This window comes from Oncorhynchus kisutch, linkage group LG10 (genome assembly GCF_002021735.2).
Source record: "Oncorhynchus kisutch isolate 150728-3 linkage group LG10, Okis_V2, whole genome shotgun sequence".
Taxonomy (NCBI): domain Eukaryota; kingdom Metazoa; phylum Chordata; class Actinopteri; order Salmoniformes; family Salmonidae; genus Oncorhynchus; species Oncorhynchus kisutch.
Window position 1 is genome coordinate 18,298,974 of NC_034183.2, and position 23,529 is coordinate 18,322,502.

The 23,529-nt window shown below is 40.0% G+C and overlaps 2 protein-coding genes across 5 annotated transcripts in view; both read left to right on the forward strand.

The window, feature by feature from the left end:
* Positions 1-1,599: 1,599 nt before the first annotated feature.
* On the forward strand, positions 1,600-11,679 carry hmg20b (high mobility group 20B). Of its 4 annotated transcripts, none has more exons than XM_020492452.2 (9): positions 1,600-1,889; positions 4,956-5,057; positions 5,905-6,108; positions 6,413-6,533; positions 8,296-8,351; positions 8,465-8,534; positions 8,632-8,847; positions 9,172-9,304; positions 11,084-11,679. In XM_020492452.2, exons 2-9 carry the CDS (start codon positions 4,980-4,982, stop codon positions 11,094-11,096), a joined length of 891 nt encoding a protein of 296 aa, XP_020348041.1. In that variant the 5' UTR covers positions 1,600-1,889; positions 4,956-4,979; the 3' UTR covers positions 11,097-11,679. The 4 variants fall into 4 exon arrangements, with proteins under 4 accessions (XP_020348041.1, XP_020348043.2, XP_031689097.1 ...); XM_020492454.2 differs by having other exon boundaries at positions 1,660-1,889; positions 4,956-5,136; XM_031833237.1 differs by having other exon boundaries at positions 1,660-1,889; positions 4,956-5,136; positions 8,299-8,351.
* A 1,252-nt stretch (positions 11,680-12,931) lies between these two features.
* The window catches only part of LOC109898761 (protein unc-13 homolog A), an 82,877-nt gene continuing 72,279 nt past the window's right edge, over positions 12,932-23,529 (forward strand). Inside the window, exon 1 of the mRNA XM_031832851.1 lies at positions 12,932-13,126. Coding sequence (XP_031688711.1) covers positions 13,105-13,126 — 22 coding nt within the window. The 5' untranslated portion in view covers positions 12,932-13,104. The remainder of the gene's footprint in view (positions 13,127-23,529) is intronic.

The following is a 23,529-nucleotide window of genomic DNA, read 5'->3' on the forward strand; positions in this document are numbered from 1 at the left end:
AATTTACGTATGGATATTATTACGATCCTAATGACACGTACATTCAACCTTTTGTCAGGTATCTCACTCCATGGAGGTGTGGCTTAAAGCAATGAGTGACCTATTTAATAACCTCTTAGGGATCCCTTCACGTGCCAATCCCTTTAGTGGGATCGATTTGACAACATCCAGTGAAATTGCAGAGCGCCAAATTCAAACTACAGAAATATCAATATTCACAAGTCAGAAGTAACGATATAATAAATGCCTTACCTTTGAAGATCTTCTTTTTGCAATCCCAAATGTCTCATTGACACAATGAATGGTAATTTTGTTCGATAATTTCCTTCTTTATATCCTCAAAATGTCAATTTATTTGGCGCGTTTGATTCAGAATTACACCGGTTCCAACTCGCCCAACATGACTAAAAAGTATCTCATAAATGACCTGTAAACTTGGTCCAAACATTTCAAACAACATTCCTAATCCAACCTCAGGTATCTGAAAATGTAAATAATCTATCAAATTTAAGATAGAATAAACTGTTTCTAATACCAGATAAAAAACAACATGGAGCGCGTTCCTGTTCACGAGCATGGAATGAATAGCACAGAAAAACATTGAAAACATCAAATTTCTAAAGACTGTTGACATCTAGTGGAAGCCATAGGAACTGCAATCTGGGCCCTAATTAATCAGGATTCCCATAGAAAACCATTGGAAAACACAATGACCTCCAAAAAAAATTCCCCTGGATGGATTATGCTCTGGGTTTTGCCTGCCAAATCAGTTCTGTTATACTCAGATACATTATTCTAACAGTTTTAGAAACTTCAGAGTGGTTTCTATCCAAATCTACTAATTACATGTATATCCTAGCTTCTGGGCCTGAGTAACAGGCAGTTTACTTTGGGCACGCTTTTCATCTGGATGTGAATATACTGCCTCCTATCCCAAAGAAGTCAAATATTTGTATAACTAAACCAAGATAGACCACAGCCTGTCGCTTCCAATGGGAATAAATGAGTCATTGTGGACAGAACAAGCAAGGAGGTGGGCAGAGCCAAGTGCGAGTTCCAATTGGCGAGTTCTGTCACACATCTGCATATTTCCATTAGGGAACGCCTACTTTGTGAAGTGCGCATGTGAAGAAAAGAAAAAACTAAATTTGCCTTTGCACTCCTAAACCACACAACTTTTAAAAACGTTTGCTAAAGGTAAAGTCCACTCTGTTCATAACATATTCTAGTTTGGGGAACAGAACTGTAATTGACATCAAATGTTGATGAGAAAATTTGCGGAATGTCTGCCAAAATCAATCTCGTTCCATCTTCGCCCACTGCCGGCTGTGGGCTTCCACTCACTACCATATATGGGTAGTCGAGTGGATAAGCCAAGCGGATACTTCACTTTTATTCATCCAGTGAAATATTTGTTTCATTGTTCTATCTGTGAGGAATTGGCCATGCTGACAGCGTCACACCAAACCACAACCTCCCCGTTTTTCAACTGGCCGTTCAGTACAGCATCGTTCAATTGAACGTTACAGAACGTACAAACGTAATGAACGCAGCACATGCCTCGTTGTGTATATAGCTCAGAATTAACTAACCAATCATGTGGGTGTTATTGTGTCAGCCAATCGTCAATGAGAATACGTTCTTCCTGAAGTCATATCAAAGATGGTCGATAAATAAAGATTCATTCGGGCCGTTTACCATTGGAAAATATGGTCAGTTCCGGTCTACTTAAGGGGGTGGCTCTCCCATAGACAGTACACAAATGCGATAGCGGCTGGGTCTGTTCTACTTAGTTAATCGACTTCCATTAGAACAGAAAAAAAATTGGGAGTGGGATGTCTCGCTCCATCTTCCGTCTCTGGCGTTAGGTTGAGAGCGCATGATAAGGGGTGAGTAATAAAATATTATCTAGGTTTGCTAAATAATTACATAAAAAATGTATATTAAAATGAATATTATTGTTAGATAAATGTTATTGTTGGCATATTTCATCATCTTTGACGCATATGTACCTCCTGTTCAGGGAGTGTACTGACCGTTTCCCATTGTCCGTTCCATCGATGTTTGCTAGCCAAAATTAGCTAGCTATTTATTTAGCTCGCTCTACAGTATAGCCTGGCCAAACATATCTTCACGATTACACTTGTATAATCAAAATCAATAAATCATCGTTTTTGGACTATTTAAGTAGTCTCATTCAGTAGTTTTGACCTGATTAAGTTAAATTGTGTTAAATAATTTAAGTATAATTTATATTCGTAAAACATACATTGCAAATGATACTGTTGCTGCTTCCTGTTGTCATGTATTTTTCTAAAACACCGGTTTTAAGTGTACAAATTCATAATCGATATGCTGAAATAAATTGTGATATTGTTAAACCCAATACATAAAAGTTACTCCCTACTACACACTTGTGTTCAGATTTACGTTACTTGTATTTCGCTAAATGAGTACCGTATAAACTGCACACGCACCTAATATTTAAGTGGGTACTCAACTGGAATTTATTAGGTTTGTTATACTGTAATCAATAGCGCGCGCAAATTAAGTCACTCACATTGATATAACTTTGATGACGTGTACCGTTTGCGCTCTTAACAGACAGACTTCAATGAACTTGGGTATACTGCTTATATATTTCAATAGATGACAACCTGTCGTAGCCATTTATATCTCAGTGAGGAAATTATTTCGGTAGATGGCCAATACGGAAAAAGAACACTTGATTTATGATTTCAACTAATCATCACCCTCACATCGGTTTCTAAAAGTACGAAAATGTATGCACTCCCTACTATAAATCGCTCTGGATACGAGCGTCTGCTAAGTAACTAAAATGTAAATGGCGACAGGGGTTGGCTTTCATTTGAATGATAGGTTAACCCTCAAATCCACGAATTCATGTCTGGCTAGAGACGTTTATGGGAGGAGCGCCCGACTTTTTTCTAAAACTGTGGTCTAAAAAGTAACGTTACAGCTGCGTTCAGTCAGTCCCATTACGTACTGGCGCATACGACAAATACACTTCTATTAAACCAAATATATGGATATGTTCTAAAAGGTGCTACACAGGATATGTTCTTTTTTTGCATTATACTTTCAGAAAATAACCATAATATCTGGCGCTAATGGAATGATAGTGTTTCATAGCATGACTTACCCAACAGTGTTGTGATTTCTTACTTTGTGGCTGTCTTATCTAGTGGAAACTGCTGTCATTTCCTGGTTGCACAAATTCTACACTGTTCGCACAATTTCAGTTTTAGATCGATGTGAAATATCTTTTCAATAACGAAAAAACTTTTTTACATCTGTTTGAAGCTGGTGGACCAAAAGTTACTTTCGGTCCACCAGCTTCAAAACAACTGTTTTGGACCACCAACTTTTTTGTTATTGAAAATATATTTCACATCGATTTAAATTGTACAATGATTTCCTATACTATTCAGTAATTGTTTTCTCACATAAATAGAAATTGAGCAAACAGTGTAGAATTTCAGCAACCGACAGAGCAACCTGACCAAATTCACATAGAAATGACCATATAGGGCTCATTCTCATTGAAAGCAAGTCTAAGAAGCAGCAGATCTGTTATGTGCCCTCTCTCTCTCTCTATGATTCCGTTCATAATTTTTGTTTTTGTGTCTTTTACTTTTGGTTTTGTACACCAGCTTCAAACTGATGAAAATACAATATTTTTGGTTATGGAAAATATATTTCACCGCGGTTTAAATTGTACAATGATTCTCTACACTATACTTGCTTGTTTTGTCACATAAACTGAAATTAGACAAACTAGAAGTTTAGCAACCAGGAAATGACAAGGCGATTTCTGCATAGTGCACCTTTAAGCAATCGATTTTGTGAGATTGTGGTGACTATAATCTTTATTACTAATGTCAGCAATTTGAACTATTTCCTGTAATTATTGTGTGGTGAAAGCCTACACAGACTAAGGTTAATGTAGAAACACGTTCTGTCCACCATAGGGAACTTGGCATAATATAGCATAATTTAAATATATCAAAGTAATTCAATGTATTAATATATAATGATAGAAAATGTAGCACACTCACACATTTTTACAACAATTACATATTTTTCTTCCTACTGGAACCGTAGAGAGAGCTTAAAAATGCTCCTAAGTACAATTTAACTTGGCGCTCTAGGCTAGTGTCCATAGGGTCTGTGCAGCAGGCTAACACCACTCTTGTAGCTAGCTAGCTTATATTTATATTCTGTTCAAAGGCAAATTGGCTCTGGAAGCCAAAACAGCCAATTACTTTAATCTAAACGCGAATCTCAAATTGCGGTACAGTTCTAGAAACATAAATCCCCATACTTTCATATCAAATCAAAATCATTTCACAAATGCAAAACACCCACTTACTGTACACTGTTTGAACCGGTTTTAACACAGTAGCAGTCGGCTGTCATTTTCAGTGACAACGTTTTTGTGGCATCTATTTTCCGTTTACACCGGTGTTCGAAGACTCATAGCTAGTCCACTCTGTCTTCTGTATTTTTTCCATAAACAAGCGCTTTAGCATGGAAATATGAACGTCTGGGAACCCAAACCCTATAAAGATGTTTATCAATTTAACCTTTTGTTTCTTGAAAATTATTTCTCGCTGATATGAAAGATAGGGTCTTTATGCTTCCTAAAACGTAATTCAAGTGATGCGTGGTAATGTTCAATCCGAGCATCGGCGCTCTTAACAAAACTCCCCCGTACAGAAGACACCTTCGTCCAGTGACTCGTATGTGTAATGTAAAGGAACTGAGAGTCATGATCAAGAGCTAGGTTATATTTAGAATAACAAACTACAGATCTGATATAGTCCCGTCCTTCATATAACCATATTCTTCTGACAAACTCAATGAGTGAGTATAAAGTACTAATAACTTCCTAGACCTGTTTTCGAATCATATGTAATATATCCCACTTGCAGATCAATCACTGGGATAACGATATCATGGGTGGTGTGAAGCAGGAGCAAAATGATGGACCTCCACCAAGAGGCACGCAGTCCTCTGATGCAGTACAAGAAGAGGCAAGAGAAGGGGAATTGGCCCCATACTGACATGAATAACAGTACTGTCTCTACTCTGTGTATACACAGACTACCCACTGTATGGTTATCTCATTGTTTCCTACGTGTTGTTACCATTCTATGACCTGATCTAGCTTAAAGGCCCAATGCAACTGTTTTTTATCCTAATATCAAAATACTTTCTGTGTAACAGTTTAAGTCCCTTACTGTAATAATTTTCCATTAAATTGGTCAAAAAGAAACAAATAGCTTTTCACCAAAAAACTATTTCCCAAGCAAGAATTTAGCTAGGACTGTCTGAGTGGAGAGGGATATGTAATGGTTAGTGTAATTCAGGCCCCTTGGGACATGCCAACCATAAACCTTAACCATTTTACATTTCAACTTGAATGGGGTGATGTCAGAGTTGGACATACCAAGGATCCCACTTAGTCTTTTCCGATATGTAATCTAAAAACTAGCGGTTTGGAACTCTTACTTATTGGTCTGTATTAACTTATACCACTTGGCGACGGCACCAGGCAAGCCAAAACTCCACCCATGCAAAACCTGCTGATTAGAAGGTCCTGTGTAGATTGTGTTTTCAACCAGCAACTATCAGGAAATAACTCTGATCAAATTTCTAAACAGTTTTACAGTGTTAGTTTCATCAGCTGTTGTACAATATGATACAAAACCCATGAGAAACATACTTCTGACTGCATTGGCCCTTTAAATTGGAGAAGAGCATAAACATTGTGATGATGATGATGTCATGCTATGTTTCCTGATTTTTGATACACACTTTCACATTGCTAGCATTTTATCATTTCATCCAGGATCGCATGTCTGTTCTCTTTCTGTACAGCCTGTGAAGAAGAGAGGTTGGCCCAAGGGTAAGAAGAGAAAGAAGGTGTTGCCCAATGGTCCCAAGGCACCAGTGACAGGATATGTGCGTTTCCTGAATGAACGGCGGGAGCAGATCCGTGCCAAACACCCCGACCTGCCCTTTCCAGAAATCACCAAGAGGCTGGGTGCAGAGTGGAGCCGCTTAGCACCTCATGACAAACAGGTACCTTCAGGCTTTATGGGTCGGAAAGAGAAATGTAGTTGTAGGAACAGTTACACACTTTTTTGCCCCAGCTTTGTATTTAGTGGCAGTGCATTCAGTAGCATTGCGCATCATTTTATGCATAGTTATATTTATATGAATATTTATAGCCCAGCCAGATCTGTTTGATAAGCCCTGGTCGGCCTTCACAACTACAGGCTATAATGTTGAGGAGAAGCCTGGGAATGCAAGCTACCAGTGTATTGAGATCTCTTCTGTGTGTGTCTGGAGTGGACTGAAGTTTGCTTGTGTGCTGACCTGATAGCGCTTCCTGGATGAGGCAGAGCGAGAGAAGCTGCAGTATGCCCGGGAGCTGAGAGAATACCAACAGAGTGAAGCCTATCAGATCACCAGTGCCAAGATCCAGGACAAGAAGGTCAAGAGAGGTCAGAGTTGTGACGCATCTAACTTATGAGATGAGATATGTGACACGTCTACCTTCTACAGTGGGGCAAAAAAGTATTTAGCCAGCCACCAATTGTGCAAGTTCTCCCACTTAAAAAGATGAGAGAGGCCTGTAATTTTCATTATAGGTACACTTCAACTATGACAGACAAAATGAGAAGAAAAAAAATCCAGAAAATTACATTGTAGGATTTTTTATGAGTTTAATTGCAAATTATGGTGGAAAATAAGTATTTGGTCAATAACAAATGTTTCTCAATACTTTGTTATATACCCTTTGTTGGAAATGACAGAGGTCAAACGTTTTCTGTAAGTCTTCACAAGGTTTTCACACACTGTTGCTGGTATTTTGGCCCATTCCTCTATGCAGATCTCCTCTGGAGCAGTGATGTTTTGGGGCTGTTGCTGGGCAACACGGACTTTCAACTCCCTCCAAAGATTTTCTATGTGGTTGAGATCTGGAGACTGGCTAGGCCACTCCAGGACCTTGACATGCTTCTTACGAAGCCACTCTGTTGCCCGGGCGTTGTGTTCGGGATCATTGTCATGCTGAAAGACCCAGCCATGTTTCATCTTCAATGTCCTTGCTGATGGAAGGAGGTTTTCACTCAAAATCTCACAATACATGGCCCCATTCATTCTTTCCTTTACACGGATCAGTCGTCCTGGTCCCTTTGCAGAAAAACAGCCCCAAAGCATGATGTTTCCACCCCCATGCTTCACAGTAGGTATGGTGTTCTTTGGATGCAACTCAGCATTCTTTGTCCTCCAAACACGACGAGTTGAGTTTTTACCAAAAGGTTATATTTTGGTTTCATCTGACCATATGACATTCTCCCAATCTTCTTCTGGATCATCCAAATGCTCTCTAGCAAACTTCAGACGGGCCTGGAAATGTACTGGCTTAAGCAGGGGGACACGTCTGGCACTGCAGGATTTGAGTCCCTGGCGGCGTAGTGTGTTACTGATGGTAGGCTTTGTTACTTTGCTCCCAGCTCTCTGCAGGTCATTCACTAGGTCCCCCCCGTGTGGTTCTGGGATTTTTGCTCACCGTTCTTGTGATCATTTTGACCCCACGGGGTGAGATCTTGCGTGGAGCCCCGGATCGAGGGAGATTATCAGTGGTCTTGTATGTCTTCCATTTCCTAATAATTGCTCCTACAGTTGATTTCTTCAAACCAAGCTGCTTAGCTATTGCAGATTCAGTCTTCCCAGCCTGGTGCAGGTCTACAATTTTGTTTCTGATGTCCTTTGACAGCTCTTTGGTCTTGGCCATAGTGGAGTTTGGAGTGTGACTGTTTGAGGTTGTGGACAGGTGTCTTTTATACTGATAACAAGTTCAAACAGGTGCCATTAATACAGGTAACGAGTGGAGGACAGAGGAGCCTCTGAAAGAAGTTACAGGTCTGTGAGAGCCAGAAATCTTGCTTGTTTGTAGGTGACCAAATACTTATGTTCCACCATAATTTGCAAATTAATTAATAAAAAATCCTACAATGTGATTTCTGGATTTTTTTTTTCTCATTTTGTCTTTCACAGTTGAAGTGTACCTATGATGAAAATTACAGGCCTCTCTCGTCTTTTTAAGTGGGAGAACTTGCACAATTGGTGGCTGACTAAATACTTTTTTGCCCCACTGTATTTCGTTAGTTTGACAGGGTGGTTAAAATTGTTCCTTTCAGTTTTTGTCTTTTGTTCATTTTTCTTCTTTGAGCATTTAAATAATGGGATCTTCTTTTTCAGAAGAGTCTCCATCTGTCATTATCAATGCTAACAGTTCTGGATCAGCTGCTCTGAAGGTACAGTTAGCCTTACATAATGTGTTGTGTTTCTGAATAGAGGTTATGAGTAGGCTGACTTCTGATTTTGTGACGTGTTAACGGGTTGATTTGTTTTTAATTATGTCCTCTAGGGTTCAGATCATCTGTCCAACAGATTTGATGTTCCAATATTTACAGAGGAATTCCTGGACCAGAACAAGGGTATGAGACAGGCAGAGGAGCGTCTCTGGGACAAACACTGTTTCAGTGAAGAAAGTTCTAGCTATTTCCTTACTAATGGTTGTTTCTTTGCTCCCAGCCCGGGAAGCGGAGCTGCGGCGTTTACGCAAAGCAAATGTGGAGTTTGAGGAGCAGAACGCAGTGTTGCAGAAGCACATTTCAGACATGTACAGCGCTAAGGAGAGACTGGAAGCTGAACTGGGGCAGGATGAGCTCCGGACGCAGGCTCTGCACAGGCACCTGCTGGCCATCAAACACACCCTCGTCGGCAGCCTGTCCACTGTGGCCCTGCCAGGTCAGAACCATGTCACTGGGCTCTCTTATTCATCTCGGAACCTGATAGCACAGTCTCCCTGTATGATTTGGCTGCTTTTACTTATGTTGAAGTTTCCTTACCATGAAAGTAGTTTGTAGACGTAAAAACATAACGTGTTTGTTGATGAATTGGCCAAAATCAACATTGATGACTTGTCCTTAGCAAGATATTTTGAAACATACAGATTTGGTTCTAATGTTTTCAAAATATTTTCAACTACAATATTTTAGTATTTCTTCCATCAACCCCCAATATTGTCCATATAGGAATTGAATCCTTAGTTTCACTACACTTTCTCTCCAGGCACGGGTGAGACCCCCTCTCTTGGTACCCTGGACTCTTACCTGAGTCGCCTGAGTGGTACTCTGGAGAGCAATCCTCATGAGCACCGTGCCTTGCTGGCTCAGCTTCACGATGTCCTTTCTCACCTTGACAGGTAACACACCTGTGAAGATCTAATACCTTGAGTTGTACTGAGTTATGTCAGGGAACATACATGACCTACAGGCTTGTGCATTACCATTCATATACAGTGGGGCAATAAGTATTTAGTCAGACACCAATTGTGCAAGTTCTCCCACTCAAAAAGATGAGAGAGGCCTGTAATTTTCATCATAGGTACACTTCAACTTTGATAGACAAAATGAGGGGGAAAAAATCCTGGAAATCACATTGTAGGATTTTTTTAAATAAATGTATTTGCAAATTATGGTGGAAAATAAGTATTTGGTCACCTACAAACAAGCAAGATTTCTGGCTCTCAGAGACCTGTAACTTCTTCTTTAAGAGGCTCCTTTGTCCTCCACTCATTACCTATATTAATGGCACCTGTTTGAACTTGTTATCAGTATAAAACACACCTGTCCACAACCTCAAACAGTCACACTCCAAACTCCACTATGGCCAAGACCAAAGAGCTGTCAAAGGACAACAGAAACAAAATTGTAGACCTGCACCAGGCTGGGAAGACTGAATCTGCAATAGCTAAGCAGCTTGGTTTGAAGAAATCAACTGTGGGAGCAATTATTAGGAAATGGAAGACATACAAGACCACTGATAATCTCCCTCGATCTGGGGCTCCACGCAAGATCTCACCCCGTGGGGTCAAAATGATCACAAGAACAGTGAGCAAAAATCCCAGAACCACACGGGGGGACCTAGTGAATGACCTGCAGAGAGCTGGGACCAAAGTAACAAAGCCTACCATCAGTAACACACTATGCCACCAGGGACTCAAATCCTGCAGTGCCAGACGTGTCCCCCTACATGTCCAGGCCCGTCTGAAGTTTGCTAGAGAGCATTTGGATGATCCAGAAGAAGATTGGGAGAATTTCAGATTAAACCAAAATATAACTTTTTGGTAAAACCTCAACACGTCGTGTTTGGAGGATGAAGAATGCGGAGTTGCATCCAAAGAACACCATACCTACTGTGAAGCATGGGGGTGGAAGCATCATGCTTTGGGGCTCTTTTTTTGCAAAGGGACCAGGACGACTGATCCGTGTAAAGGAAAGAATGAATGGGGCCATGTATCATGAGATTTTGAGTGAAAACCTCCTTCCATCAGCAAGGATATTGAAGATGAAACATGGCTGGGTCTTTCAGCATGACAATGATCCCGGGCAACGGAGTGGCTTCGTAAGAAGCATGTCAAGGTCCTGGAGTGGCCTAGCCAGTCTCCAGATCTCAACCACATAGAAAATCTTTGGAGGGAGTTGAAAGTCTGTGTTGCCCAGCAACAGCCCCAAAACATCACTGCTCTAGAGGAGATCTGCATAGAGGAATGGGCCAAAATACCAGCAACAGTGTGTAAAAACCTTGTGAAGACTTACAGAAAACGTTTGACCTCTGTCATTTCCAACAAAGGGTATATAACAAAGTATTGAGAAACTTTTGTTATTGACCAAATACTTATTTTCCACCATAATTTGCAAATAAATTCATTAAAAATCCTACAATATGATTTTCTGGATTTTATTTCTCATTTTGTCTGTCATCATTGAAGTGTACCTATGATGAAAATTACAGGCCTCTCATCTTTTTAAGTGGGAGGACTTGCACAATTGGTGGCTGACTAAATACTTTTTTGCCCTACTGTATAATGTTGTCAAATTTAAACACTTGCTAGATCTGTATGCATACAGTACAACAACTTACCTTGTTGTTATGGATGGTCACACTGTTCTAACAGTCTCCTCCCTCACCTTATTTTCAGTGAGAAACTATGAGACGACCTCCACACCCATTCCCACTTGATGTGGATCCCAGATGGTGCAACGACAGGTCCAATCAGTGCCCATCGCAGTGTAGTCAAGGGATAGGTTGGATGTCTATCTGATGTAACAGATAAAACACAACGTTCAGTCCATATACCATTACTCTATGGTACATCTGCATGTGTGTACAGTTTTGGTGGCGAATATAAGCCTTTGAAGCTTGGTGTGGACAGTCATTATGTCAACTGCCTTAACTGGTTCCATCTGTAGTTCATTTGGTTTGTTAAATGGAAGAAACAGTTGACATGCATTTTATGGCATTTGGAGTGAATTAAGAGTTTTTCAAGTGAAGCCCCTTGGAAATGAGGAGGTTGCGGAAGTGTACTGGTGTCCAATGAGAGGCAAAATGAACTGGAAAAGATTATAGCATTGTTTTCAAAATACGTTTTTGTATTGTAATTGATATTAGTTTTGTGGTGGGCAGTTTTGGATTAAGGGATTTTTTTTGTCATGGTTTATTTGCATTAATTCAAATTGGATGTTTGTCTTCTTTGTAATTGTTTTATCAATTTGCAATAAAAGTAAATGTGTGTAATTTTCCAGATGTCATTAAGGATGAGTGTGACGCACAGAGCCTATAGTGACGCATGGAGGATGTTGTCTGAAATGGCCTGATGACTCAATAGCCGCCGATAGCACCAGTTGGCCCCACTTAACAATGGACAGAAGTATGGAAAAAATGATTTTGGACAGACTTGTCTGATCTTAGTTGCTAGATCCCCACCAGAGGGTGGTATAGCTCCATTTAGAAACGTCAGTTAGCTTGATTGGGTTGTACACAGTTTCTTTAAATTTGAGTTAATTTCATAATTTTCCATTCATGGATTGACTTTTCAATCCACTCTCAGTATTGAGGTTTAATTTGTTTAGATCTTCTTGATTCACTGTAGGCCTTTCCCAATGTGTTTTTACTATAGAAAACACTTAATTAAAGCAGCAATTGGTAGTATAAACGATAACAAAGTGTTGTCCCTGTTTCGTTTAAAATCTGGGGGCTTGAGAAATGTAACCACTCAAATTCATAGACAGAGCTATGGATGCAAGGACTGAACAGCCATGATATCAAAAATATCGTTTTAAGGAAAAATAGTGTTTCTTTCCAGACATTGGAGTAAAACAAGTTTATATTTTGGGTTCTGATGAGGTGAGACAGTTGAACTAAACTCGTGAGGCATTTATAAATTATATTCTTCAAGAATAAATGGAGGCAAACCATACATTTTTAAGTGAAAAAATGTACAGTGAATATAGCAACAGCTGATTGCCCCTTTCCAAGGACAAAACCAATTCCAGTTCTCTCCTCAAAGTATGCTCTGTAATATATGTTTCTAAAAGCTTGGATTGGAACAAGGAGAGGCAGAATATAATTATGTCCGGGTAAATATGGCATGTAATATATTCAATAGCTTATCTACTTTAATGTATTCCTTCTTTTTTACACAAAGTACGCACTAGGGTAAATCTACTTGCTTGTAGTCATCCTTGGTAGTGGACTTGAAGACTCTTTATAATCCTATTTTAGGTCCAGTTAACTGAGATTAGAAGATGTTGTAGTCTACATTTGAGATTTTCAGCGGCGCCACGTAACGTTGAGGTAGAGTGTTGCGACTGCCAAACAGCATTGGTCCATCCCGTCCTCACTACCCTGACGTCACTCTTGGGAACTGTCCTTACAGTGGTGGTGCTGAACAAGATGGCTGTGAGTCGGGGAGCGGAGAGCTGAGGAGGATGGAATATACCCCCCCTCCCTCCCCCCAAATTGATCCTGACTCAGTGGGTGAGAGGGAAAGGTCAGATTTAAAAATAAAAAAAACATTATTGTCACAGGGGTGACACGCAATAGCTTAGTTGTGAAGCGGAGCTGATCACGTCCACCTATTTATACAGGCTATAGAGACAGATATCTACTCCGGATTGAAGCCGGTGGACATCTGGGAGCGATCATAGCCAGAGCTAAGAGATGTCATTGCTGTGTGTTGGAGGTAAGCGATAAAAACAAACATATTTCAAGCTTGCTGTAGCCTACTGGCTGTCGAGAGAAATGCTCTTGTTAAGTCGGGTAACCAGCTGCTTCGCGGGCTGTTTTCTTCAATGAATCTCATTGCAGCTGATTCTGCTATAAAATGTATCAATTGTGGTTTCCTAAATTAAGCGCGTTTTACTAAATGTGATTTAAGTTGGCTGTTAACTGAATAAACTGACAGTAGGTTTGTATTTTGTGGCCAACATTTTATGGTTGTTTAATTGGTCTAATTCTTCTTTTAATTATATGAGTGTCTTCTAGTGATAAAGAAGCGTAATAGGCTACCAATGTCATCATAAACACTTTGATTGTCATAAGCCTATTCACCGTACCAAATTATGATTTGAACAGAATTCGAAAACCTCATATTAGGCCTGTGGTATCAAAATGTCTGATTTGTAGTAGATAGTCCTATTTACCATATCCCCTCACTAGATTTTTGATTAAGGTTAATTGTCTTAGTAGTACAGCAACATTAAAACGAGTGCTTCCCGCTGTGTAGTTTTTGTATGCTATCTTGAACATGTACGTTTTCTATGATTACATACAACTTTTATAGTTACAGTAACCTCAATGTGGCCATGGATGAGTTACCCATTTTAATGTTTAATAAAAACTCTTATTAGTTTGTAAGATAGCCTAAAGTTAAGGCTATTTACTGTATTACAAAAGTAATATCGAACTGTGTTAGGTTGACAACGCAACCAAATATCAGCATTTAAATGAGATGTATCTGATGCTTGGGTAGTTTCATCTGAAACACTGGCTTAATAATATTCTTTAACTTTTGGTTTAGTTGGAGACGTGAATCCAACATAGAATTTGTTCACTTGTTGAGAAGTTCATACTTTTGCAATACAGTAAATAGTGTGATGTTGAATTGTGTTTGGTTGTCAACGCAACCAAATATCAACATTGGAAGGAGATGTATATTTTGTACCACTGACTTAGTCTGACATTAATTCCAGTTTTTCTGAACCAAACATATCTAAGTTAAAGAATAGGACTAAATCCTATCAAATCAAACTTTAAATGCACTTTAATAAAGTTTGATCTGATTTACTATTCTTTAACTTTGGTTAATTTTTGGTTGAAATAGGGATGTGAATCCAATATATTCATTATTAACTTGAATATTACATTTGACATCAACCAAAGCTTAAAACCCTAGGCCTATATATATTGTCTATTTTCAGTAGCTGTTGATGACTTTGGTTACATTTCATTTGCTCTGCTAAACCTTCCCTTTGGAATGACTTTGTGAACAGTGAATATATATTTAGTAATGAGATCTCTCAATAATCATTCTCACGATAGCTCATTGGCAGTAGTTAGACAAATATCAAAGCTAAATATGGCTGGGCTTGATTAAAACCCTGGATGGTCAGCCTGATCTCAGACTAGACGTAACATAGTAAATGTTATCTGAGACACTAAAATTAGTATGATAAGTTCCGTTTGGTATGGTTACATAAGACAGAGGGTTACTTAAGGCAATAACGAAAGGAGGGTGGTTGGTCGGGGTGGATGGGTAGGCGAATCTCATCATCAGAATTTCAGCTAATTAAAAACTTTTCAACTACTTACTCCTTTTTAGCTACTTTGCAACTACTTAGTATGTTAGCTAACCATTCCCCTAACCCTTACCTTATTAGCTAACCCTAAACCTAACCTTAACCCTTTAACCTAACTCCTAACCCTAACAAGGGTGGTCTATGTTGAAAATTGCTTACCATTGCTTACCATGATGACATAAATCTGTTGTTGAATTTTGCCCTCAAAACAACACTTGATGACTTTTTGCAAATCCATGTATTTTCCACAGATTCCACATCACAATACGTTGACAAATGACATTGAAATCATGCCGATTCAACCAGTTTGTGCCCAGTGGACTGTGTCGCTTTTGGTCATCTAATGATGATTGCATTCCTTATGACAGCCTTCCTCTTGAGAAATCATGAGTTTCCAAGGAAATCTGCTGAATGCAGCCTTTCAGTGCCGTGACCACAGTAGATTGCCTCTAGCACTAGCCTACTATGTTGAATCAGTGTTGTTGACCATATACCCCTTCTAAAATTATTTGATTGTTTGTGTGAAATACATTTCTCAGCGGATGATAAAAGTGTGTCCAAGAGATTTTACCCTGGGCCATGGGGTATTGGCATGAATCCCTAAGCAATTTACTCTCCCAGTTACTCTCCAAACAAAACACCCAAAAGCAAATGTTTTGTAAGTTTAAAACAGCAAAACCAACGGGGGAAAAACTGGTTGAATCAACATTGTTTCCACCTAATTTAAACAAAACAATTCAGAGTGCTGATGTTGAATCAATGTGCAAAACTGATTGGATTTGCAAATAGTGATCAAGGTAAGGGAATTTAGCCTTTTTCTTCACCCAACTTTTAACTTAAATTCAATGTCATGGTGAAATATTTGGTTGATTTCATGTTGAATTCATGTTAGTTGACAATTCAACCAAATTTCAACCAAAACTAGATGTTTAACTGACATCAGAGCACATTTGGAATAGTCTTGTAACGCTGAGAGTCTGGAAGCAAGTTCAGGGAGTGAGTAGTTTATTAAAATAAACAGAACATAATACAAAACAAGACACACTAACAGCACACAGACATGAAACAATGACGCTTGGGGAAGGAACCAAAGGCAGTGACATATATAGGGCAATCAAGGAGGTGAGGGTAATCAAGGAGGTGATGGAGTCCAGGTGATTGTCATTATGCGCTGATGCGTGAACCGATGGTGACAGGTGTGCGCCATAACGAGCAGCCTGGTGACAAGTCTGTTTTTGGGTCAGGTTGTTTGAATATCAGCAGTTTTGTGAATCCTTTTGACCCTTTTTGCTCCCTCGGTAACTTGTCTATTTTAATTTGTTAGTAGCCTGCCTGTTATAGATTAGGGCAGTTCTATGTTATTGTCACATATCAAGGTACTATATGTAGAGGTAGAGCGACATGCCACCCTCCAACCCAAACCGCCCACTCCAAAGTGTTTGTGACAGGATATGTTCTTGGCACCGTAGTTGTATAAACAAGCTGATTGCATAGATGTCAGGATTGAGACCGATCCCCAGATGTACCCTCAATATCCTCAAGCTTTGTTGGCATAGTAACCCTCTATTCCCTGGCATTTGGGTGCTTTCCCATTAGCTTTGAGTGTACAGCTATGTTAGTGGTTCTTTTTGGTTAACATCCAGTTGCCACGGTGAGCTTGAGAGACTTCACATGGACATTTCTAGGTCTTTAACACATGTAGATATGGCAGGGACAACAACCCAGGAGAGAGGAAGCGTCTCCACTGTTACCATTTCTTGTAAATGCATGATTATAACTCGGCCTATGCAGTGCTTTAAGAACGTATTCACACCCCCTGACTTTTTCTAAATTGTGTTGTCCTACAGACTGAATATAAAATGGATGACACTCAGATTTCGTTTCTCACTGGCCAACACACAATACCCCATAATGTCAGTGGAATTAGTATTATTTAATTCTAATGTTTTTTACAAATTAATTAGATAAATAAAAGCTGAAATGTCTAGAGTCTAAGTATTACATCCCTTTGTTATGGCAAGCCTAAATGTGCTTAACAAGTCACATAACTTCCATGGACTCTGTATGCAATAATAGTGTTGTAAAATATTTTTGAACGACTACCTCATCTCTGCATGCACCTCACACATACAATTATCTGTAAGGGGCCTCAGTTGAGCAGTGCATTTCAAAAACAGATTCAACCACAAAGATCAGGGAGGTTTTCAAAGAAAGGCACCTATTGGTAAAAAAAAAAAAAAAAGGTAGACTTTGAATATCCCTTTGAGCATGGTGAAGTTATTCATTACACTTTGGATGGTGTATCAATAGACCCAGTCACGACAAAGGTACAGGCGTGCTTCCTAACTCAGTTGCCGGAGAGGAAGGAAACTGCTCAGGGATTTCACCATGAGCCCAATGGTGACTTTAAAACAGTTACAGAGTTTAATGGATATGATAGGAGAAAACTGAGGATGGATGAAAAACATTGTAGTAACTCCACAATACTAACCTAATTGACAGAGCGAAAGAAGGAAGCCTGTACAGAATACAAATATTCCAAAACATGTATCCTGTTTGCAACAAGGCACTAAAGTAATACTGCAAAATACTTGGCAAAGACCTAAATACAAAGTGTTATGTTTGGGACAAATCCAATTCAATACATTAATGAGTACCACTTTCCATATTTTCAAGCATAGTTGTGACTGCATCATGTTATGTGTATTGCTTGTAATTGTTTAGTACTGGGGAGTTTTTCAGGAATTTTTTTTATGGAATGGAGCTAACCACTGGCAAAATCCTAGAGGAACACCTTGTTCAGTCTGCTTTGCACCAGACACTGGGAGATGAATTCACCTTCCAGCAGGACAATAACCTAAAACACAACACCAAATCTACACTCAAGTTGCTTACCAAGAAGTCAGTGAATGTTCCTGAGTGGCTGAGTTACTCTTTGACTTACAGTTGAAGTCGGAAGTTTACATACACCTTAGCCAAATACATTTAAACTCAGTAAAAATTCCCTGTGTTAGGTCAGTTAGGATCACCACTTTATTTTAAGAATGTGAAATGTCAATAATAGTAGAGATAATTATTTATTTCAGCTTTTATTTCTTTCATCACATTCCCAATGGGTCAGAAGTGTACATACACTCAATTAGTATTTGGTAGCATTGCCTTTAAATTGTTTAACTTGGGTCAAACGTTTCAGGTAGACTTCCACAAGCTTCCCACAATAAGTTGGAGGAATTTTGGCCCATTCCTTCTGACAGAGCTGGTGTAACTGAGTCAGGTTTGTAGGCCTCCTTGCACGCACATGCATTTTCAGTTCTGCCCACAAATTTTCTATAAGATTGAGGTCAGGGCTTTGTGATGGCCACTCCGATACCTTGACTTTGTTGTCCTTAAGCCATTTTGCCACAACTTTGGAAGTATGCTTGGGGTCATTGTCCATTTGGAAGACCCATTTGCGATCAAGCTTTAACTTCCTGACTGATGTCTCGAGATGTTGCTTCAATATATCCACACAATTTTCATCCCTCATGAAGTCATCTATTTTGTGAAGTGCACCAGTCCCTCCTGCAGCAAAGCACCTCCACAACATGATGCTACCACCCCCGTACTTCACGGTTGGGATGGTGTTCTACAGCTTGCAAGCCTCCTCCTTTATCCTCCAAACATAACGATGGTCATTATGGTCAAACAGTTTTATTTTTGTTTCATCAGACCAGAGGACATTTCTCCAAAAAGTATGATCTTTGTCCCCATGTGCAGTTGCAAACCTTGCTGAGCGGCCTTTCGGGTTATATTGACATAGGACTTGTTTTACTGTGGATATAGATACTTTTGTACCCGTTTCCTCCAGCATCTTCACAAGGTCCTTTGCTGTTGTTCTGGGAGTGATTTGCACTTTTCGCACCAAAGTACGTTTATCTTTAAGAGACAGAACACATCTTCTTCCTGAGTGGTATGACTTCTACGTGATCCCATGATGTTTATACTTGCGTACTATTGTTTATACAGATGAACGTGGTACCTTCAGGCATTTGGAAATTGCTCCCAAGGATGAACCAGACTTGAAGTTTCTAAAGCCATGACATCATTTTGTGGAATTTTCCAAGCAATTTAAGGGCACAGTCAACTTAGTGTATGTAAACTTCTGACCCACTGGAATTGTGATACAGTGAAGTATAAGAGAAATAATCTGTCTGTAAACAATTGTTGGAAAAATGACGTGTCATGCAGAAAGTAGATGCCCTAACTGACTTTCCAAAACTATAGTTTGTTAACAAGAAATTTGTGGAGGGTTGAAAAACAAGTTTTAATGATTCCAACCTAAGTGTAAGTAAACTTACGACATCAACTGTATATCTACTTGAAAATCTATGGCAACACTGAAAATTATTGTTTACTGATGATCAACAACCAATTTGACAGAACTTGAAGATTTTTTTCAAGAATAATGGGCAAATGTTGCACAATCCAGGTGTGGAAAGCTCTTAGAGACTCACAGTACCAGTCAAAAGTTAGGACGCACCAACTCATTCAATGTTTTTTCTATATTTTTACTATTTTCTACATTGCAGAATAATAGTGAAAACATAAACTATGAAATAACACATATGGAATCATGTAGTAATGAAAAAAGTGTTAAACAAATCAAAATATATTTTGGATTCTTCAAAGTAGCCACCCTTTGCCTTGATGACAGCTTTGCACACTCTTGGCATTCTCTTAACCAGCTAAACCTGAAATGCTTTTCCAACAGTCTTGAAGGAGTTCCCACATATGCTGAGCACTTATTGGTTGCTTTTTCTTCACTCTGTGGTCCAACTCATCTCAAACCATCCCAATTGGGTTGTTAACAGGACAATGACCCAACACACCTAAAGGCTCGACACTGCTCTGTTCTGGAGGTGGATGCATCCGAGGTTGGCGTGGGAGCAGTTCTCTCTCAGCGGGTCGGGACACCTCCCAAATTACACCCATGTGGCTTCTTTTCCAAGAAACTGTCACCTGCTGAGAAGGAACTATGATGTCGGGAACCGAGAGCTCGGCATTAAGCTGGCTATCGATGAGTGGTGCTGCTGGTTAGAGGGAGCTCATCACCCATTCCTTGTTCTTACCGACCACCGCAATTTGGAGTACTTAAGAAATGCTAAGAGGCTCAACCCCAGACAGGCTCGCTGGGCACTCTTCTTCACCTGATTCAACTTCATAGTCACCTACAGTGCCTTGCGAAAGTATTCGGCCCCCTTGAACTTTGCGACCTTTTGCCACATTTGAGGCTTCAAACATAAATATATTAAACTGTATTTTTTTGTGAAGAATCAACAACAAGTGGGACACAATCATGAAGAGGAACGACATTTATTGGATATTTCAAACTTTTTGAACAAATCAAAAACTGAAAAATTGGGCGTGCAAAATTATTCAGCCCCTTTACTTTCAGTGCAGCAAACTCTCTCCAGAAGTTCAGTGAGGATCTTTGAATGATCCAATGTTGACCTAAATGACTAATGATGATAAATACAATCAACCTGTGTGTAATCAAGTCTCCGTATAAATGCACCTGCACTGTGATAGTCTCAGAGGTCCGTTAAAAGCGCAGAGAGCATCATGAAGAACAAGGAACACACCAGGCAGGTCCGAGATACTGTTGTGAAGAAGTTTAAAGCCGGATTTGGATACAAAAAGATTTCCCAAGCTTTAAACATCCCAAGGAGCACTGTGCAAGCGATAATATTGAAATGGAAGGAGTATCAGACCACTGCAAATCTACCAAGACCTGGCCGTCCCTCTAAACTTTCAGCTCATACAAGGAGAAGACTGATCAGAGATGCAGCCAAGAGGCCCATGATCACTCTGGATGAACTGCAGAGATCTACAGCTGAGGTGAGAGACTCTGTCCATAGGACAACAATCAGTCGTATATTGCACAAATCTGGCCTTTATGGAAGAGTGGCAAGAAGAAAGCCATTTCTTAAAGATATCCATAAAAAGTGTCGTTTAAAGTTTGCCACAAGCCACCTGGGAGACACACCAAACATGTGGAAGAAGGTGCTCTGGTCAGATGAAACCAAAATTGAACTTTTTGGCAACAATGCAAAACGTTATGTTTGGCGTAAAAGCAACACAGCTCATCACACCATCCCCACTGTCAAACATGGTGGTGGCAGCATCATGGTTTGGGCCTGCTTTTCTTCAGCAGGGACAGGGAAGATGGTTAAAATTGATGGGAAGATGGATGGAGCCAAATACAGGACCATTCTGGAAGAAAACCTGATGGAGTCTGCAAAAGACCTGAGACTGGGACGGAGATTTGTCTTCCAACAAGACAATGATCCAAAACGTAAAGCAAAATATACAATGGAATGGTTCAAAAATAAACATATCCAGGTGTTAGAATGGCCAAGTCAAAGTCCAGACCTGAATCCAATCGAGAATCTGTGGAAAGAACTGAAAACTGCTGTTCACAAATGCTCTCCATCCAACCTCACTGAGCTCGAGCTGTTTTGCAAGAAGGAATGGGAAAAAATCAATGTGCAAAAATCGATGTGCAAAACTGATAGAGACATACCCCAAGCGACTTACAGCTGTAATCGCAGCAAAAGGTGGCGCTACAAAGTATTAACTTAAGGGGGCTGAATAATTTTGCACGCCCAATTTTTCAGTTTTTGATTTGTTAAAAAAGTTTGAAATATCCAATAAATGTCGTTCCACTTCATGATTGTGTCCCACTTGTTGTTGATTCTTCACAAAAAATACAGTTTTATATCTTTATGTTTGAAGCCTGAAATGTGGCAAAAGGTCGCAAAGTTCAAGGGGGCCGAATACTTTCGCAAGGCACTGTACCTGCCCTGCAAGAAAAATGTGAAGGCTGATTCCTTATCCCGTCTATTTGACGCCTCTTTCTCTAACCCAGCTCCCGAGCCCATCCTGCCGCCATCTTGTGTCTTGGGACCCATACAGTGGGAAATCCAAGCAACCATCCAAGAGGCTCTACGCCACAACCCAACACCTCCAGGAACCCCTGCAGGCAAGACCTAACTAATGCTATGGTGCCATACCTCGCTGCGTTCTGGGCATCCCAGAATCACCCGGACCACGGAGCTACTGCGCAAGTTCTGGTGGTCATCAGCTGACGTCCAGGATTATGTTCTTTCCTGTCCCGTCTGTGCTTGGGCAAAGAGCCCTCGCCAACTACCTACCGGTAAGCTCAAGCCTTTACCTACACCACACAGGCCATAGTCCCGTATCGCCATGGATTTCCTCATGGATCTGCTGGACTCTTCGGGCTTCATGACTATTTTAGTTGTAGTGGACCGGTTCTCCAAGATATGCCAACTCATCACCCTTCCGCATCTACCTAATGCCATGGAAATTGCCAAGTGCATCTTCCAACAGGTGTTTGTCTGTATGGGATCCCGGAAGATATCGTTTCGAATCGGGGACATCAGCCTATCCTCTGGATACCATCCCCAAACCAACGGGCAGACATGGAAATGGGGAAGTACCTTCGCCAACACTGCACCCACCAACCACAAAAGTGGAGTCGCTATCTAGCTTGGGCCGAATACACACAGAACTCCCTGGTGCATTCCTCAATCCATCTCATTCCTTTTCAGTGTGTCCTCTGATACTTTTGCAATGCACTGTACCACCCTTACCTTGTCACAATACAACTGATTGGCTCAAACGCATTAAGAAGGAAAGAAATTCCACAAATGAACTTTTAACAAGGCACACCTGTTAATGGAAATGCATTCCAGGTGACTACCTCATGAAGCTGGTTGAGAGAATGCCAAGCGTGTGCAAAGCTGTTATCAAGGCTTTTGGATTGGTTTAACACTTTTTTGGTTACTACATGATTCCATATGTGTTATTTCATAGTTTTGATGTCTTTACTATTATTCTACAATGTAGAAAATAATAAAAATAAAGAAAAACCTTCAAATGATTCGGTGTGTTCAAACGTTTGACTGGTACTGTACCTTGAAAGACTCACAGTTCTAATCGCTGCCAAAGATGCTCCTACAAAGTATAGATTCAGGGGTGTGAATACCTATGTATGTTTTAATTTTGAATTCAGGCTGTAACACATCAAAATGTGGAGTATGTCAAGGGGTATGAATACTTTCTGAAGGCACTGTAGGTCTATTTGCATATCTTCAGATCATTAGTGATAAGGAAGGGGCTTGCTCAGTGCTCTGGGAGAGAGTAGATTCCTAGCTGCATTGTGCCTAGAGTCACATTACCATGTCAAACAGTACATACACACACTTCCTTGCTGTAATGGGCTTGTTTTTAGTTGAGAAACCCTCAGTAATTTCTTCTTCCCACATGAACATCCACTGAAGCTCTCAGTGTATTCCCCAGCATTGAATGTGTTCAGTGGCACAGCTAGCATGAATAATGCTGTAATCCAATGCAAGGATAATTATCTTGCGCCAGCCGAGGCCTGTTCAGTTCCATATAATCAGACACGATATTACATTATCTCATGCTCTGTTTACGTTCTGAATACATGATGCCTGTATCTTGACACGGAGAAGGCAATAACCAGGCTTCTCTTTGAAAGAGATGCAAGCCCTTGGCTTTAATTTCATTTTTCCATTTGTGGATTCAATGTTTAAAAAAAATAAATGATGTGCCCTTATTCTTCATAAGGGCGCATTTAATTGGATCCTGTTAAATTATACAGCCTTGACCTTTGATTATGCTTACTATTATCACGTTATAATCCAGATTATTTTCACTATACTCCCCTGAGTATGGGGTGAGTGGGTGACTTAATTTCCCCTTC

What these genes read in the sequence shown, in the direction of transcription:
- hmg20b (XM_020492454.2), top strand. Translation starts at nt 5,005, where the DNA reads ATGATGGACCTCCACCAAGAGGCACGCAGTCCTCTGATGCAGTACAAG. An exon ending in GTATACACAGACTACCCACT is followed by an intron (nt 5,137 to 5,904) that starts GTATGGTTATCT and finishes CTTTCTGTACAG; the next exon opens with CCTGTGAAGAAGAGAGGTTG. An exon ending in GGACAAGAAGGTCAAGAGAG is followed by an intron (nt 6,534 to 8,295) that starts GTCAGAGTTGTG and finishes CTTCTTTTTCAG; the next exon opens with AAGAGTCTCCATCTGTCATT.